General features: G+C 49.3%; 3 protein-coding genes across 10 annotated transcripts in view; 1 reads left to right on the top strand and 2 right to left on the bottom strand.

Annotated features, from left to right (window-relative positions):
- Positions 1–5490, bottom strand: part of HNRNPD (heterogeneous nuclear ribonucleoprotein D) — a 9244-nt gene extending 3754 nt beyond the window's left edge. For 3 of the 4 annotated variants that reach the window (XR_010360832.1, XM_064416831.1, XM_064416833.1), the window contains exons 1-4: positions 5137–5482; positions 1662–1830; positions 756–917; positions 1–52 (exon numbers count right to left, since the gene is read on the bottom strand). The exon at positions 1–52 is cut by the window's left edge and continues 80 nt beyond it. Coding sequence is in view for 3 of the 4 variants with exons in the window: in XM_064416831.1 (XP_064272901.1) it covers positions 1–52; positions 756–917; positions 1662–1830; positions 5137–5327 (574 nt within the window). In the remaining variant the exon portion in view is untranslated. Of the gene's footprint in view, positions 53–755; positions 918–1661; positions 1831–5136 lie in introns of all 4 variants that reach the window. The other variant, XM_064416832.1, reaches the window with a different exon arrangement.
- Positions 5491–7154: 1664 nt separating this feature from the next.
- Positions 7155–11091, bottom strand: HNRNPDL (heterogeneous nuclear ribonucleoprotein D like). Of its 5 annotated transcripts, XR_010360834.1 has the most exons (9): positions 10904–11091; positions 10468–10636; positions 10217–10378; positions 9839–9970; positions 9610–9724; positions 8863–9030; positions 8603–8699; positions 8117–8220; positions 7155–7425 (listed from the first exon to the last, which is right to left on the bottom strand). XR_010360834.1 is itself a non-coding variant. In XM_064416837.1 (8 exons), exons 1-7 carry the CDS (start codon positions 10990–10992, stop codon positions 8629–8631), a joined length of 906 nt encoding a protein of 301 aa, XP_064272907.1. In that variant the 5' UTR covers positions 10993–11091; the 3' UTR covers positions 7155–8220; positions 8603–8628. The 5 variants fall into 5 exon arrangements, 3 of the variants coding, with proteins under 3 accessions (XP_064272907.1, XP_064272906.1, XP_064272905.1); XR_010360833.1 differs by having other exon boundaries at positions 8117–8699; XM_064416837.1 differs by having other exon boundaries at positions 7155–8220.
- Positions 11092–11372: 281 nt separating this feature from the next.
- Positions 11373–17589, top strand: part of ENOPH1 (enolase-phosphatase 1) — an 8540-nt gene continuing 2323 nt past the window's right edge. The window contains exons 1-5 of the mRNA XM_064416839.1: positions 11373–11531; positions 14378–14479; positions 15349–15551; positions 16469–16601; positions 16872–16995. Of these exons, the coding sequence (XP_064272909.1) occupies positions 11448–11531; positions 14378–14479; positions 15349–15551; positions 16469–16601; positions 16872–16995 (646 nt within the window). The 5' untranslated portion in view covers positions 11373–11447. The remainder of the gene's footprint in view (positions 11532–14377; positions 14480–15348; positions 15552–16468; positions 16602–16871; positions 16996–17589) is intronic.

Below are 17589 nucleotides of genomic sequence, written 5' to 3'. Positions count from 1 at the left end.
ATCCACGCCTCTTGTTAGTTTTGTTGTCCATGGGGAGCTCTATGGATTCAACCTGGTGGAAGACAGTGATTTTACCTTTTATCCTGACATACATGTCACTGCAAAATCCCTCTAACAGGTCATATGTGTTAACTGAAATTATTTAGGTTTGAATATGACAATGTGACCTGACTACAAATAGAGTCAAAGTTCTCTGCACCTATGTCACAGGCAAACAGTAGTTAAAAGTCTTTAGTCTAGAGTGAACTGTCTGTAAGTTTGGAACAGGGCACATATTTAGCAACCAAACTGCCTGAACAGAGTTATGACCTGAAGCTGGCACCATCTGATACCAACAGGGGAGCAGCAGCTGTAGCAAGCTCATACAAGACCAGCTTTTAAAAACTTCAGTGACACTTAGCTCATCTGCACCACCAAAAACTGGGCAGAGACTACACAGTTGTACAGAACTTAGGCAAAACTGTCCCAATCTGTGCTATAGGAGATGAGCTGGCTGAAGAGCATCTAATTCAACTGACCAAAGCACCCTGCTCCAAACACTGCCTCCCTCTCTGACTTATCCCTTCCCCTTCCATCATCAGCTCAGGGCCTGTAACTCTGAGTTGAAGTATCAACATTCTGACCACTAACACACGTGGAACTACAATGGCCATAAAGCTTACATTAGCATCCACTCAGTCTGCATGTGGGGGATGCTTTTTATTAATAAATTTGTGAAGACAGAACAAATAAAAGCAGTCTGTTTCACTACATACCTCACCAAAACCTCCAAAGTATTCCCGTATTTTCTCCTCAGGTGTGTCTGGAGATAAGCCCCCAACAAAGATCTTTTTAACAGGTTCTTTTGTTTTCATGGCTTTAGCTCTTTTTGGATCAATGACCTTTCCATTCAGCTTGTGTTCCTTCTGGTCCATGACCTGAGGATAATTAAAACACAGTTTTACACAGTTTTACACAGTTCAAGCTAAATGTTTCACTGATGTTTTGAGTAAGGCCAAAAGTGCTTCAATTTCAATACTTGGATCACACCAATAATTTGCTGCACAAAGCTCTGTGATTTTTGATCACTATCCACTGACACAGACAGTTCTGACAACTGGAACCACCAGCAGAAGCAAGAGTGTAACATCTCTCAAAAAGTACTCTTCTCATCCTCAAACCTTATGAAGTAAAGATCTGTACTTCAGATATCACAAAGGTGATAAAGGTGAAAACATTTCTGTGTGCTGTATCCACAGCATTTTAGAAAAGTTAACAACTAATTTTTGCTTGGATAGAGCTTAAGTGTATCAAAGCTATTGGCGGTGTTGTAGGGATTCGTGGTATAGCTCTGCAACGCAAAGACTGGAAGATCTTTGCAGATGCTGCTTCCACAGCAGCAGGCAGCGGACATTTATAGACTGTATTTTTCAAGTGCCCAAGTCCAATGGCTTGCAGAACCTGTAAGTGCCCAAATCCATACCTCAGGAATCACTGCTGGTCCTAGACACAGCATCACGAGTAAGATGGTTCATAAAAGAAAGCATTTTCAACAAGCACATTAAACAAGCTGCACCCCTGAATCACCTTTACCAGAAGATGTAAGAACGCCTACAGTCATCCTAGTGAGTGCTTTATCTCTGATACCTGAATCTGAACTTGTTTCATTACTTTAATCCTACCTTATCCACACTCTCAGACTCTTTGAAGAGCACAAAGCCAAAGCCTCTCGATCTCCCAGTGATGGGGTCCAACTTCAGAGTGCAGTCTACAACTTCACCAAACTTGGAGAAGTAGTCCTTCAGATCCTTCTTCGTTGTGTCCCAGCTGAGGCCACCAATGAACATTTTCCTGTTAAGACAAGTTGGTCAATCTGTAAATGTGTGCTACCCAAAATCCTGCACTGCCAAGCTTTATGAGCTCAACAACCTAATGCATGGAACTGGCAGCATTTTATCAGTCATGTCACTACACACACAGGCCTGCACTTTTTGACAACTTGCTCAAGTGAGTCTGGCCAGGACAGATAAAGACTTCCAATACACAAACATTTTGCACTGTCTGTCTTCTCCTGCAGCTGCTTACTCTGCTGTCCCAAGAAACCACTAGTAGTAGTGACAAAAAGACATTTTGCTACTTCTTTACATCCCCATCACACATTTAATTCCATCCAGTTATCTGTGGAGCCTCCACACAACTGAAACACATGCAGGCAGATTAGATTTGTAACAAAGTGTGGTTAAAACAGAAGCATTTATCTACCAGTCTAATTGGACATATGCCCAAATTAATAAACTAAAATAAATAAAGTTTAGTCAAGTTCCCTTCCCCAGAAAGCAGCTATGAAAAAGCAAAGTATTGGATACTCAGAAGTTTTTTCCTCATAAAAACATCTGGCATAATCCATTACCATCAGGAGAATGTCTTTCCAATATTTCTACAGCACCAGTGTTGCTGAGCAGATGTATAAAGCACATCATTCATAACCTGTATTTTCAAAAGCACACTGGAAGCTTAGAATCAAATCATGACCATCCCACCATGTTAGTAAGGCATAAAAAATTAAAATTTTAAAATCAAACCAGTATATGCACAAATGAAACATTCCAGGTTATTAAACACAGGGCTTAGGAATCCATTCAAAAGAGGATTTGATTTGAGATGATCTCTTCTAATACTGATGAAGAAGATTTTACTGTCAGCTCTAACCAAAAAATATGATCCATTATGATCTATAAAAGCACTTTCTACAAAGCTCTGCCCATTTTCACGGTTCCAATTTATTTCACAATCAGACACAGCTATCAGAAAACCTGAAAAACCACTGTATCATATTTCCAACCCTTCCACTTCCCACGCACAAATATTCCTGCCAATCACATAAAAGAGCATTGTACCTCCACAACTCAAACTCTCTCGGATCAAAAGCTGCTCCTTTGAACTACCTCTGTTGACTTAGCTGTGCTAGCAGAGAATTAACAAGAGCATTCAGTTTCTGACAAAATCCATACAGAGGAGGGGTTCAGGAGCTTCAGATGTTTTTATAACATCTTCAGGAGCTTCAGATGTTTTTAAATCTGTAAAGAATAAGCACCAATTCCCCATCCCTTTACTCACTTTTCCAATTAGTTCCAGATCTTTCTTCAACAAAGTACCAACAGAAAGTACCTTTCTATCGCTGTGACTTCTTAGTGTCCTCATGGCCCACCCTGGTAACCAGCAGCCTCACACCAGCACAGGCTGTAAATCAAAGGAGCTCTCTGCCCTTTGCTCACCCATCATTAAGGTCCTTAGCTTGTCTGCTGTTCTGTGGAGGGCTTTTCAAGCAGCCACACAGAAGACACAGAGGATGCAGCACCGCGTTTGGGACACAAGGGGGGCGGTGATGCCCTAGCAGTCACTGCTGAACTGACACCTGCTACCCAAACCACACTGACACACAGACCCTGCTTTGTATTCCTAAGCACAGGCAGACCAAGAACGGGAGCTTGAAACCAGCAGCCTTGGAAGGTTTTCTATCTCTCCACGCAGGAGCTGCACCTTTGAGCCCAGGCACAGAGCAGCAAAGCAGAGCTGCTTCAGTCTGCCCCCACATCAACCCTGCTCCAAGGGAAACTGAGCTCAGCTCAGGGCCACACCACTAACGTGAGCACAACAATTCAGGAGCAGTGGCACAGCACTGCCAAAAGCCTGTAAAATACAGACATTTCCTAGCCCAGCCTGGCTGGTCCAAGCCACATCAGCACATACAGTTTCCCAAAATAAGTTAGGAGAAGTGCACTGGGAAAGCTTTCAAACCTCAGACTTAGCTAAACAAGGTATCACAGATCAGCTTTTTTCCCTTTCCTACCAGAAGTGTTGTCAAAAGAAGAGGTGAGAGGTCTGAAAGACTGAACCAGACTACAAGTCAGTGTGTGATACATGTAATCACTGCCCAGTATCACTGCACGGCTTAGAGACAACTTCTAAACGCTCTTGCCTCAAAAGAACCTGAGTTTGCACATGAAAACCCTTTAATTGGTGGGTATTCAAGGGTAGTAAGTAAAACAAACATTCAACTCCAAAAGCATTTGAAGCTGTTAGGAACAGCTGAAAAGTAACAAAACCATTTTAATTTCTACTAATCCCAGCAAAATACTCAAAAAAGGGGTCCTGCTCTCCCGCTCTGCATTATCCCAGATTATTAACATCTCTCTCAGCAACATCCCAGGTTATTACTGAAGGAGGAAGACACTCAGGAAGGTTTTGCAGCAGGTATCTGCAGGACACAGTAGTTAGCACTCCTTTATCCAGTTTATTTTCTGCCTTGACCAAAAACAGACCTGCAGCTCGAGTTTCACGGCCCGACAGGAGACAGCAGAGCGCACCAGCCTGTCCTGTCACTGGATTTATTACACACAAATTTCACCGGCAACAGAAAAGGGACACTGCCCCAGGCAGAGATCCTATAAAGATTAAAAGCTGTCTTTAGTCGCCATAAAAGAGAGTAATAGAACATGCTGAGTTGGAAGGGACCTATCAGAATCATCACGTCCAAGTTCCAGCCCTGCACAGAACACCCCAAGAGCCACACCATGTGCCTGAGAACATTTTCCAAGTGCTTCTTGAACTCTTGTCAGACTTGGTGCTGTAACCACTTCCCTGTTCTATTGCCCAACCACCCTCTAGGTGAAAAACCTTTTCCTGATGCATAACCTGAGGAGGTTCAGGTTTAGCTTCCTGCTTCTCCAGTTCGGACAGCACCTCACACAAGCCTCTCGAAACAAGTTCCGTGAGAAGCAGGGGCATGTTTTAGGCTGGGAAGAAGTCCCGGTAGCTGACGCCTCTGGCACTCAGCTAACACACAGTAATGTTTGCAGCACAGGGCAATGCTGCGACTGCAACCAGAGCGTTCGGCTACACCGAGGTCCTGTCTTCACGCACGCACCGCACTTTAACTCATAGAAAAGGTATCGTTAAAGAGAAAAATAAGTCCAAGGGGCCTCTAGCTTGAGGCACATCGCACCGTCTGTACATCGCGGGACCAGACACCGCCCCCGCCGCTCGGCCCGTGACGTCGCCGAGGCGCCAAGTAAACAAACAGGGCAGCGCCGGGGCCGGGCCGGGCCGGGGGCGCCGGGCCCCGCCCGGGACACACCACCCGCCCCCGCCGCTCACCCCTCGTCCTCCTCGTTCTTGCTGGCGTCGATCTTGGCTCCCTCCGACTCGGCCCCGCCGCCGCCGCCGCCTGCCCCATCGGTGCTGCCCGCCCCCGCCTGCCCCTCAGGCTGCTCCGCCGGCTCCGCCGCGCTGCCCCCGGCGCCAGCCGCCACCGCCGCCGAGTCCAGAGCGAACTGCTGATCCGACATGGCGCCGCCGCCGCCCCGCACCGGCCACCCCCGGTGCCGCCGCCTCCCCGCCGAGGCCCCGGCCCCGCTGGCGGCCCCGGCCGAGCGCGCCGATGCCGCCGATCCCTCCTCCTCCTGCTCGCTGTTTTTAATGGCGCCGCCACCGACCCAACCTAAAATGGCGGCCGGAAGGAGCGCGGCGGGCGGGACACGTGACGCCGCCCCCGGGGAGCCGTGAGGGAGCGCGGGGGGAGCGCGGCGCGGCCCCGGGAGCCGCCGGAGCCTGGCGGCCCGCAGCGACACTCGGAATCGATGGGGCTGGGCCGGGCCTCTGGAGAGAGCACAGTTCAACCCCCCGCCCAAGGCAGGGCCACAGGAACAGGTCGGGGTGGGTTTGGAATCGCTCCAGAGAGGGAGACTCAACCTCCCTGGGCAGCTGTTCCAGTGCTCTGCCACCCTCAGTGCAAAGTTCTTCCTCACGTTTAGGTGGAACTTGTTGTGTTTTGGTCTGTGGTCGCTGCTCCTTGTCCTGTCACTGGGCAGCACTGAAAAGCGTCTGGCACCATCCCCTTGGCACCTGCCTTTGAGACATTGCTGTGCATGGCGAGATCCCCTTCAGTCTTCTCCAGACTAAACAGGCCCAGCTCCCACAGGCTCTCCTCAGGAGATGCTCACCCAGCTCCCGCAGCCTCTCCTCAGGAGATGCTCACCCAGCTCCCGCAGCCTCTCCTCAGGAGATGCTCACCCAGCTCCCGCAGCCTCTCCTCAGGAGATGCTCCAGCCCCCCATCGTCTTTGTGGCCTTTCCCTGGACCCTGTGCAGGAGCCCTTTGCCTTTCCTGTGCTGAGGAGCCAGACCTGAACACGGTACTCCAGCTGCGCTTCACTAGTGCTGAGTGGGAGGACCACAGATTGAAGTAAAACCCAAGTTTTACTTTTAACCTCTTAGCAGGGTTTCGTGTATTAAAAAAACACTGGAGTAATGAAACCATGTTCTTGTAGCACAAGTGTCCCTCAGCTGCTGTGGATCAAGCTGCACTCACAAATGCAGTGTATGAACTCACACACTGCTGTGGCTTCTTGCTGATTCTTCAGTTTGTATTCAGCGACATCAGTGAGTTTTAACAAGCAAGGTTTATTTTGATGCTTGACTAGGTATTCATGCTAGAAACATCAAATCTGCAGGCAGACTGCCACAATCCTTTTGCCTCAGACAAAACACACACGCTCCTTTACCCATCCCAACCCATCTCCTAATCCGGACACATGCTGGATTGATGCAGTGTTCCTTATCCAGCAGTCAGGCACTCAGGCTTTTAGTTGGTGCTCGCAAGTGTGCACTAGATGGGAAACCTGTTTTCTGATCCAGGTGAGAAGAGCCCAGTACAGCACCTAACTTGTACCAAGTTGTACAGAAAATAGTTGCTGATCCTAAAGTTCAAGAACTTCTGATCGCCTACTTGGAATATAAGTGGTGTGGGAAAATAATCAAGCTATGTTCTAGAATACTTGGAAGTTTTAAGTGCTTGAAAAGCTCCAACTCCTCAAGCAGTGCTATCAGCACTGAAAAGGTGCTGCTATAGCTCTAGATCCCTCCTGAGATGTACAAAACTGCCAGCAGTTGTGCCACAGACCACTCTCCTCGCTGCAGCAGAGGGCAGGACAGACTCTGCCATCTTCCACAGTGATGCTAATTCCAAGCACTCTGGTGCTCTCAGGACAGATCAGGAGGAAGAAGGGGGTGTATGGACCTGTTCTCACAGTAACCTTGATCTCCAGAGAGGTACCTGTCCTTCTCTCCAAGTAAAACTATAGTTGCACCACCTTAAGGTGACAGCAAGACTCCACACTCACTTAAGTAAGCATTTATTAGAGAATCTTTTAACATGAAATTATACAAATAAAGTTTGTATAAACACAAGTCCACATTGTGTCATAACATGAATGGCAAAAAGAAAGTAAAAACCATAAAAGAAAACTAGTCGGCCGCTATGTACAGTTGGACACAGTTGTGTCATACACTAAAAGTCTTTTACAAAATAGTCATTTCCTCTCACGAAGACCACCCTCCATTCACTCGCGATGCGTTGCAAGATGGCTTTTTGTTGCAGTATCTCTACCTAAAAAATGAAGACAAAATGCACGTCAGATCTGTGACAGTTACTACAGGATTGTTAAAAGGTCCATTTTCATGAACTGCTTTAAGTCTTCTATATATTCCTTTCTTCACTGTTAAAGATCATATGCATATTTATTAAGGTAGCACAAGAGGTCTGATTAGTTACCCATCAGTAACTTACTTTCCCAAATATTCAGCCCACCTAGGAGGCTGCTCCAAAACAACAACCATCCAATTTAGACAAGTAAGCAGGCTCTGGATCGCTTTCTTTTCCATTGGAAACACTGCCAAAAGGCTTTCTCATTATTTGTTTATACAACTAAACGACTTATGTGCAACACAAGTCAGGTCACTTTAGTTCAGACAGTCCATATGCATATGATCTTTAATGTTTATCCAGATTTAAAAGTTCGTTTTGGTTTGCAGATTTCACTATTAGCTATAAAAAGAAAAAAGCAAGCATTAAAATCTTAAAGAATGCACATTTAAAATGAGGTTCCACAATTGAAATACAACACTAAACAGAAGACCAAATGATTAAGCTGTAAAGGCATTTATGTACTTTAACTCCTGTAAAAAACCATTTAAGTTAAAGACACTTAATCTCCAAAAAAGATTAAAAAAAGAAGCCAAAGTCTGAAGTTTTCCACTTTAATCTTTACGCTGGTACATGAAGTTGGAAGAGACCATACCACAGGACAGCGTTTTCTGGTGTATGCCTTGCGCTCTGCCTGCAACGTGCGACCCCAGAGATAGACGTGGTCAGGGTGACACACGGCCTGCAATGAAGTTCCCGCTGGCGGGTACAAACAAGGTATAATGTCAGAGTTAGAAGACAACATTCTTGTTTTCCTTAAGTTGTACCCATTTCAGTACTTTACCTGTTAATACTTCTAATAAGTTTAATTATTCCTCTAGACCACCTGGTACACAACGCAAACCAGAAAAACTCTTATGTTTTTCTGAAGTACTAAAGAAGATAAAGTCACGCTTTTACAAAGTTAAAGATCTATAGACACGTAGGCAAAGCTGGTTTTAAAAAAAAAAGTATTTTTTAAGTTAACAAAAGCTTAATTAAAGGAAAAGTCATGCTAGGCAAGTTTTTACTCTTCGTTTGTCTATTGATCTTTAAATTAGATTAGACGTAGTCGGAGTGGAGCGTGCGCTCCTGTACACACCTGTTTGTCAGGCACTAGGTACTGCCTTAGTAGGGCTGGTAGTTGTTTTGGTGGTTGCCGCCGCCACGGGACGCCTTCCCATACGTGCTCTGTTGGCCTGGAGGTAGCATGTGGGGAAAAACAGAACCCACAAGCGTTAGCACCAGCCCCAGAGGGAGACTGCACACACAGCAGCACACCAAGGATCTCATCTGCAGAGCCATGGGCTGACTGAGAGCAACGTTGCTCTTGTTATCGGGAATGAGGGCAAAACCACTTACCACTGTAATCCGTGTATCCCGGCCCGTATCCGTAGTTGGGATAGTTGTACCCAGAGTAGTCGTAGCCTCCATAGCCACTGTAGCTCTGATCGCTGTAAGCGCTATTGTAATTCCCATAGCCTTGATCATAATAGTTATTAAATCCTTGGTTCCAGTTTTGTCCCTGACCTGAAACCAAGCATAGCAACTTTAAGTTTCAAAACTTACTTCACTCCTCTCCTGTGCCCCTTCACCTAACTTCTTGGATACTAGAATAATCAGTAATTGCCTGAGCACCAAGTGACACCACAGGACAAGCAGTGCTGCATGGTGCGAGTTGTGTCTGCTTGATCTGTAACATAGCAGCTGATTCCTTCTGATCCATTTGAAGGCACAGCAGAGTGACCATCCCACTCCTTAGCAAACAGCTCCTGATTTCTCACCCATGGCCAATTAAGTGTCCCATGGCCAATTAAGTGTATCCCTTTCAAGTGGAAGCATAACTGTGCTGGCTGCACTGTCCACTAAGGGTGTACAAAAGCACCCTACACCCACCTTGCCCCTTCATCACCTGAATGCAAGCAGAGCAAGAGGAGATTTCCCAGCTCCAACAAGCAACCATAACCACCAGCACACCACTTACTAACAGGCTACTTAACACATTTGATTTAAACATGAGATCTGCACACCTAGAGCAACCTAGAGTATCTACAAACACCAGAGTGTTTGGTAAGTGCTTGGATGAACAGAACCACTGCAAATACTCACCCCGTCCACGTCCCCTTCCACCTCCACGTCCACCAGAAGAATTGCTTTTCCCCCCTTTCTGCTGCTGCTGCTGCTGCCTGTACACCTCTTTGGGCTGTGCTACTTTGATTTCACACTGTAAGGAAAGAAAGCCTTTAATTTACTAAGAATTCCATGAGCATTTTGTGAGTTGCTTTCAAAGAAGCCTAGAGAGATAGATTTGACATGCTAAGAATAAGAGTTTTCCCACCTTGCCTGAACCAATCTGGTGGTATCTGCTCTCTAGCAACTTCTTTACTGGCTCTTCATCTGTGTATGTGATAAAACAGAAGCCCCTCCTTTCATTTGTCTTTGTGTCCATGGGAAGTTCAATGTTTTCAATCTGAAACCAAAATGAATATAAACAATGAGTGAAATCTATGAGCAACTTTTTATGCTACCAGAACCATCTGGCAGTGCAGAATCTACACTGACTACTTCTGGCAGCTATAAAGCAGACCATTACAACTTTATGAAATCATTAGCATATAGATTAAACTCTAGTTTTGGCCAACTCCCTCCTCACAAATTCTTTCTTAAGAAAGGCAAGACTACACTTGAGAATTAGAGGTGTTCTTATATACTATACCTCGCCAAATGCACCAAAGTACTCCTTAATCTGTTCTTCAGATGTATCTGGACTCAGCCCACCAACAAACACTTTTTTGGGTGGCTCCTTCCCTTTCAGCGCTTTTGCCCTTTTAGGATCTATTAACTTGCCATCCAGTTTGTGTTCCTTCAGTTCCAACACCTAAAGAGCAGACAAAGGAACAAAGTCTCAGACCGCTGCAGCCACGCAAGCTGGCTCCGTGCCACGGGTCCGCAGGGAAGGGCACCCACCTTCTCCACGCTGGCAGCATCCTTGAAGAGCACGAACCCGAACCCCCTCGACCTTCCAGTCACCGGGTCTGTTTTGATTGTGCAGTCCACAACCTCGCCGAACCGCGAGAGATACTCCGTCAGGTCCTTCTTGCTGGTGTCCCAGCTGAGGCCCCCGATGAACATTTTCCTGCGGGGCAGGGAACGGGTGAGGGAGCGCCGGGAGAGCCCCCCCGCCCGCGGTGACGTCACGGCCCCGCTCGGCCCCCCCGCCCGTGTCCCCGCCCCGCGGAAACTGGGTCACCCGCCCGGGACACAAAGGCGGGCGCGGCCGCGGTGCGCCAAGGGAAGGCCGCGCTGCCCGCCGACACCGAGCCGCGCACCGAGCCGCGGGGCGGGCGCGGAGACGGACGCGCGACTCTCCCACACCTCCCCCCCACCACGTTCCCGGCCCTACCCGTCGTCCTGCTGGTTCTTGCTCGCGTTGATCTTGGAGCCCTCAGCGAACTCCTCCTGGCCGCCGCTCATCTCGGTCGAGTCCTCCATGGCGGGGCGAGGGCGGCGGGGGTGCTCGTGCGAGCGGCGGAGACAGCGGAGACCTGCGCCCGGCAGAAAATGGCGGCGGAAGAGATCCGGGCACCGCCTGCGCCGCTTTTATATAGCCGCGCGGGCAGCCAATCAGCGTCGCCCTCCCGCCCGGCGCCGCAGCGCCCCCGGCGGCTCGCGGCGGGGCTGCAGCAGCCGCCCTGCGGCCGCCATCGCGCGGGCTGGGCCGCGCCGGGCAGCGCCGAGCCGGGCAGCGCCGAGCCGGGCACCGCCGCGGCAGGGAGCCGGCGCTGAGGGGCCGCCCGGCGGCGGGTCGTAACGCGCAACCCAGAAACCCCGTCCGGGCGGCGGCGGGGAGGGGCGGGGCGGGCGCTCCGTGGGCGGGCGCAGCCGGCGCGGCGCTGCCCGCCGCCGCCGCCGCGCGTCCCCGGTGCGCCCCACGTGCCGCCGCCGCCATGGGCGTGCTGCCGGTGCCGGCGGAGGTGCGCGCCATCCTGCTGGACATCGAGGGCACCACCACCCCCATCGCCTTCGTGCAGGTGAGAGCCGGAGGCCGCCGGCCCCGCGGGGGCTCCGGCGGCGTCGCCGCTCCGGTGGCGACCCCCCGGCCCTGGCGTCGCGGGGCTCCGGTAGCATCGCCCTTCGCGCCGTGACCTCCCCGGCCCTGGCAGCTCGCCTCGAGGCAGGCCGAGGTGCCGGCGGGAGCGAAAGCCGTGACCCGTTTTCTGCGTTTTTCCGAATAATGCTCGCGAGGAAATCCGCCTTGTGTTGCCGGTCGGTGGGCTGGGGAGCAGGGCACTGCCGCGGAGGTCGGGCAGGGCAGGGATTGTTGCAGGGATGGATGTAGGGGGTGCTCCAGCCGCATCCCGGAAAAGCCCTGGAGCATCGCTGTTCTTTGATGGCTGGAGCTGCAGCACCGCGCCCGGCTCTGCGGAGCCTCCGGTGCGAGCGCTTTGGAGTACGGCGCTTCTTGCCCTTAATGCCGGTAATTACCAGTTTGCAGTAGTCGGTAATTCTCGGGGAGATAATCCTCGGTGCGCTGCCTCTTCCCTTCGGGAGGCTGTGCGCTGTGCCGGGGCAGCGTGTCCGGCCGTGCGGGGGACTGGAGGGGCAGCCATGCACGAGTGCCTTCCCTTGCCTAGGAAAGAGCTTAAAGACTCCTGGGAATGCTGGTTTAGGCGCAGGACCGAGGGGACTGGGAAGCCTGCGAGTCACAGGCGCTCGGAGAGCCGCAGACTGTGACAGCCGGGGTCCCTCCTCTCCGGGAGGCTTTGGTTGGCAGGAGGGAGCGGCTTGGATATCCCTTCTCCTGCCGTTCATTATCCCGGATTTCTCCGTGAGACATTATAGCTTTGGGTGGATCTTTGCAGCCGTGGCTTACAAAGGTGCTTTGTGACCCACATGGCAGCTGGAGGCTCCTGCCTGGCTTTCTAGAGGCTTCTGCTAACACAGCCTGACAGATGAACAGCATGACCTACATCTTTCCTGTCCATGTTCTTCCAGCGTTCTTGAAGAAACTTCGGGCTTAGGTGGCATTACAGCTGTCTCCCTGCCCTCCATACCTTTCAGTTCAAGCAGTTTGGACAGCTCAGGTTTCTTACTAAACATCTAACAGAGCAACCGAGTTGTTTCTGTCCACCTCGAAGCCGTTTTGCAGTTGTGCAAACAACATGCCATGCACCTGAGGCTTTGGGTTTCCACCCAAAGTCTTTGAGTTGCAGGGAGACCAAATGAGTTTTGATTCTCAATAAAATTCAGTTTGATGGAAATCCTGAAAGTACTTGGAACAAATTAGTTCATTTGGTCTTTCAGTTAACCTCTATTTGCCTTTGAAAGGTCCACTGATGGTTCAGTGGACACTTTATTCTTCAGTATTAAACGATTTTATTTAATCCTTTCTCTAATGTTAGAATTGCTGAATCTGCAAAGTAAGGAAATAGAATGAGTCAGTTGATGGGTGGATCAAGGAAAGATACCAGAAAAGAGAGTATTTGGAGTCTTTCTTCCACACACACTCATGGCCTATTAAACTTAGTACATCATTGACTGGGATCCCTCTTGGCATCCATAACCCATCTGTCCCACTGGCTGTCCACTACTCCAGCTGTCACGCGGGTGTCCCCTCTTAGTTCACAGACCTATGCACTTGCTAAGACCTTTACCTTTTAAAATCCCCCAAATCACTGAATCTACTGATCTTTCAGAGTCAGTTTGGGAGTTTTTCTTAGCCAGCACAAGAGTATGAAACACTGCTTTTGAAAAACAATTGGGTCCTTTTGACTTGTGAGCTGTAAAGGAGGTTAAACCAAGCCAGCAGGTCAGCTGCATTTCCCAGTGCATTTCCTCTTTAATTTCCTCAGATTTAAAAGACAGGTTGAATAAAGGACATGAGAGTAACTGGGGGCATTACGAGGCTTTTGATTTCCCTAGGCAAGTTTGTGGTAATTCTTAAAGCAATCTGCATTGTTTTTAAAATATACCACATGGAAAACACAGTATTAGAGCAATAGAAAATCCTGCAGTTCTGCCACTACATCACAATCTCAGGAGTGCTGCTTTCTTAATTCAGTAACAAGCTAAAGATGACAGACCTGTGGGCCATTTTTTGAGGAGAGGTGAGTTTGGGTTATTTTTTTTCCAATTAAGAAAAGCTCAGTTCTCTACCCAAAGGAAGGACTTCCCTGCCCTTCTCCTTGACCTGAGGCTTCTCCTGTGCCCGGAGATGCAGGGTGGCTGCTTGTGGCTTCCTACTCGTGAGCACCACTAATGAGAGCAATTTGTAATTATTTCTGATTGCCCTTGGGATCTCTGTGAAGGTTTGTAATTTTCATGTGGCGCTTTTCCCAAACCCCATTTAATTTCATTGGCAAGACTGTCCTCTGGAGTTCAGTGTCACCAAACCAGGCTTTTCATTTTAAAAGGTCCTTTAGCTTTGGGGAGTGGTTGAGACGTATTTTCAGAATGACCTTTGCTAGGACAAGTGCCCCATCAAGAATACAATAGCATAACTTATCTGTTCAGAGTACATAAATTGTTAGCCATGTACTCCTCAGCTGGTGGGAATGTGGGGTCACTTGTGGCATTTGAGACATTTTTTGGCAAGCCCAGGAAAAGTTATCACCCACCTTTCCATCGCAGGCTTTACAAGTTTCAGCTATATAAACATTTGGGTAAAAAAATCCACCTGCACTGCTCCTGGCCTGAGGCTGGCTCAGTCCTGTGACCAGGCAGACACCCTTGGCAGGAAGTCTCACCAGCTGCAGCACTGCAGGGAAGCTTAAATTTGGGGGAATAACTGTACACGGCAGCACGTGCGAATGGCTCCTTTAAAAGCCAGTCAGCCCTACCTCTGCCAGCTTACAGGAGCAGCCTCTTTTTCTGCCAGGAGACCTTGTTCCCTTACATCAAAGACAACGTGAAGGAGTATCTGCGTGCTCACTGGGAGGAGGAGGAGTGCCAGCGGGATGTCGGGCTTCTGAGGAAACAGGTTAAGTAAAACAGTAATTCCGTGTCTCTGCATTTTCATGGCATGCCTGAGGCTTCAGGTCGCTCAGGCTCTCCCGGTCACCCCACGTTTGTCCCTGTCTCTTGGCCCTCATCTATGGAGGCCAGTTGCCTTGAAGGTTGGATTCTCCACTATCCAAAGCCTGGGGTTGGGCTTGGCAGGCAGCAGCTTCCCTCAGCTCACCTTGGTCTTCACAGCCCCAGGGCAGCTGTTGAGCCAAGACTTTCCAGCTTTTTGCCTGCTCTGTGCCCTTCTTTTGTTGAAGTTCCCTCTTTTGTTTTGTTCCCTGTCTTGGGAAGCAGCACAGAGGGATGGCAGAGCACTTGTTCCACACAGGGCAGTGGATGCTGCCTCTGTAGAGGGACACAGCATCAGTTTGGAACTTGTGGCTGAAGCCAACACATGCATTTGCTTCTTTGCCGTAATTACAGTAATTAAATACTTAATCAAGCATAGTTCTCATTAGAGTATTTACAATACAGCTACAGTAACGCTAATTGTTTGGTTTGGAAGGCACAATCCAAGCAAGTATTTCTAAACTTGCCTCAATTTTCTATTTAGAAAAGCATTCAGACAATGTTGTAGCCCTTGTGTGAAGAGCAGTTCAAGCAGTGTCCTGCACAGGAGTGCATGGATGCAGGTGTTAGATCACTTTCCTACGTTAGAGGTGTGGAAATTGCTCCACCTCTTCCCCCCCCTCTTTTTATCATGGATGATTGCACAGAATCACAGAACAGTCTGAGTTGGAGAGAACCTGCACGGATCAGCAAGCCCAACTCTGAACAGCCCGTGCAGGGATCAGACCCACAGCCTTGGCATTGCTGACACTGTGCTCTGATTCCTCTGTGCAGGCTCAGGAGGACTCCAGCCTGGACGGGGCCGTGCCCATCCCTCTGGAGAGCGGCAGCGGGGAGGAGGAGCTGGAGCGCGTCATCCAGGCCGTTGTGGACAACGTGCACTGGCAGATGTCCCTGGACAGGAAAACCACGGCACTGAAGCAGCTGCAGGGCCACATGTGGAGGGCAGCCTATGCCACCGGGCACGTCAAAGGAGAGTGAGTAATTGTGTGAGTAGTTGTGTGCCCCTCCTGGGGGGCGGGTGTGGGGGGCATCTCTCCTGAAAGTTCATTAGCAGAAGAGCTGCATAAACTATTCCTGGGAACAGCCCCAGTTACAAGTACAAGTAGCATCACTAGCTCAGCAGATGAGCCAATATTTGAGAGATTTCTTGGTAAACCGAGAGTCTAAGGCACAAGTATGAGGCACTTCTTACAGTTTTCCATCTTGCATTTTTTATCCCCAAATTGCACTCATATTTTGGAACAAGTGTAAACAAGCCAGGGTTGCAGGGTCAGACCCTTTCAGTTGTTTCCTCCTGCTTTGTCTTTTACCTGTGTGTTTCTTGCCTTTCCACTTCTTTTTGTCTTCAGGTTCTTTATGTTTCAGCCACAACACAGGAGTGCATAAGTAGGGACAACTGAAATTAAGCCTGATTTTCTTATTTAAGAGGTGCTTGATTATACTGTGCATTTCAGGTCTCTAAGTAAGTAAAACAAACCTATAAATTCACAAAGTGTTTTGCCAAACACTTGGCACTGGGAAGAAGAAAATGAGCTGACAGAAAAATGTAAACATCTACCAGAGAAACTAACAAAACCCAAAAACAAGTCAAGAGAGACACATATCCTGTTGGTTTTGTTTTTAAAAACAAGGGTAAATTGCCTTACAGTGACCCAAAAACTGTGGAGAAAGCTGCCTGCTTGGCTGCATTCAAGGAGTGAGATCTCTAAAATCTCCTTGCCTGGCTCTGCATCACCTGCTGCTGGAAGAGACCTTCTGGTTCTGGGCCTTGAGCAGACTGAAGTCCCCTTGCAAACTAATGGGACAAAATGAATTGTCACAGTGCCTGGCTAATGATGTCCCTCCAGGTGCCTCTGGGTTTGCCCTTACCTGCTGCCCTGTTTTGCTCCAGAATCTTTGAGGACGTGGTTCCAGCCATCCGGAAGTGGCGGGAAGCAGGGATGAAGGTTTATATCTACTCTTCAGGCAGCGTTGAAGCCCAGAAGCTTCTGTTTGGATACTCTACAGAAGGTGATATCCTAGAGGTAGATAACCTTACCACCTTCCTTACAGCTTCTCCCCTGAAGAGCACTCCCTTCCCACAACCACCCTTGCTGTAACACTTTGTGAATGAATTCTGTGACAGGAAGGTGGGGCAGTGGGTTTGATCCATGGGAATTCAGCTCAAGCAGCTGACTGTGAGAGCATGGCTGCACTGACCCCTCGTTACTGTGGCAGAAAGGGAAAGGAGGGAGGTTTATCCCTGCTCTTCAGGTGGCACTCAGCAATGGCCTGTGCTTCTCTCTGTCTTGCAGCTCTTTGATGGCCACTTTGATACCAAAATAGGCCCCAAGGTAGAAAGTGAGAGCTACAGGAGGATTGCTGCCAGTATTGGGTGTGCCACCAACAACATCCTCTTCCTGACAGATGTCCCTCGAGGTATGTGACCTGCCAGTCCTACTGGCTCTCACCTGTGCAGGGGAGGCAGATGCTCTGCAGAGGTGTGCTGCTGCCTTCTCACCCCTGAAATGCTTCAGCACCTTCCCTCTAGCTGCTGCCATCCTCCTTTGCACACCCGGGCTTGCACACAGCAGCGGGATGTCCGTGTGCAGTGCTGCAATGAGGGAAAATAGGTCAAGTAGAAAACCTGCCTTTGCACCAGCCAGGAAGGAGAGAGTGCTGAAGCAGAGCTGAAGCACAGCCCATTTACAAACAGGGTCAGTGGTTTGGCCGGTGCTCAGGGGAAATGATGGTGTTTGCTGTGTTGCTACGTGGCTGGTACTTTGTGCCACTTATGGTTAGGTTGTGTTTGGCAGCAGGAAAACATTGCTTCAGGTTGCCAGGACTTGACCCATGGAAAGCCAGGCTTGAGAAGCTAACTTCATTTCCTGCTTTAGCTGGAAATATCTTTCTGTCAGAAATAGCACTGGGTCTCAGTCTGAGCCAGCTCAGTGCTCCAGAGTTAGTCCTTACCTTCTTCCCAGCCTTGGCAGCAGAGCTGGTGGGAGCTTGTAGTTACCTCCTTTCCCTGGA

Source organism: Passer domesticus, chromosome 4, assembly GCF_036417665.1.
Source record: "Passer domesticus isolate bPasDom1 chromosome 4, bPasDom1.hap1, whole genome shotgun sequence".
Classification (NCBI taxonomy): domain Eukaryota; kingdom Metazoa; phylum Chordata; class Aves; order Passeriformes; family Passeridae; genus Passer; species Passer domesticus.
Note: the sequence above shows the minus strand (reverse complement) of the source record. Positions and strands in the feature narration are given on the sequence as shown.

Excerpts from the sequence above, each read along its gene's own strand:
- HNRNPDL (XM_064416835.1), bottom strand. The coding sequence starts at position 10,992 with ATGGAGGACTCGACCGAGATGAGCGGCGGCCAGGAGGAGTTCGCTGAG. Across the intron at positions 10,637-10,903 it reads AAGAACCAGCAGGACGACGG|GAAAATGTTCATCGGGGGCC; the intron begins GTAGGGCCGGGA and ends CCTGCCCCGCAG. Across the intron at positions 8,700-8,862 it reads GGGATACACGGATTACAGTG|GCCAACAGAGCACGTATGGG; the intron begins GTAAGTGGTTTT and ends TGCTACCTCCAG.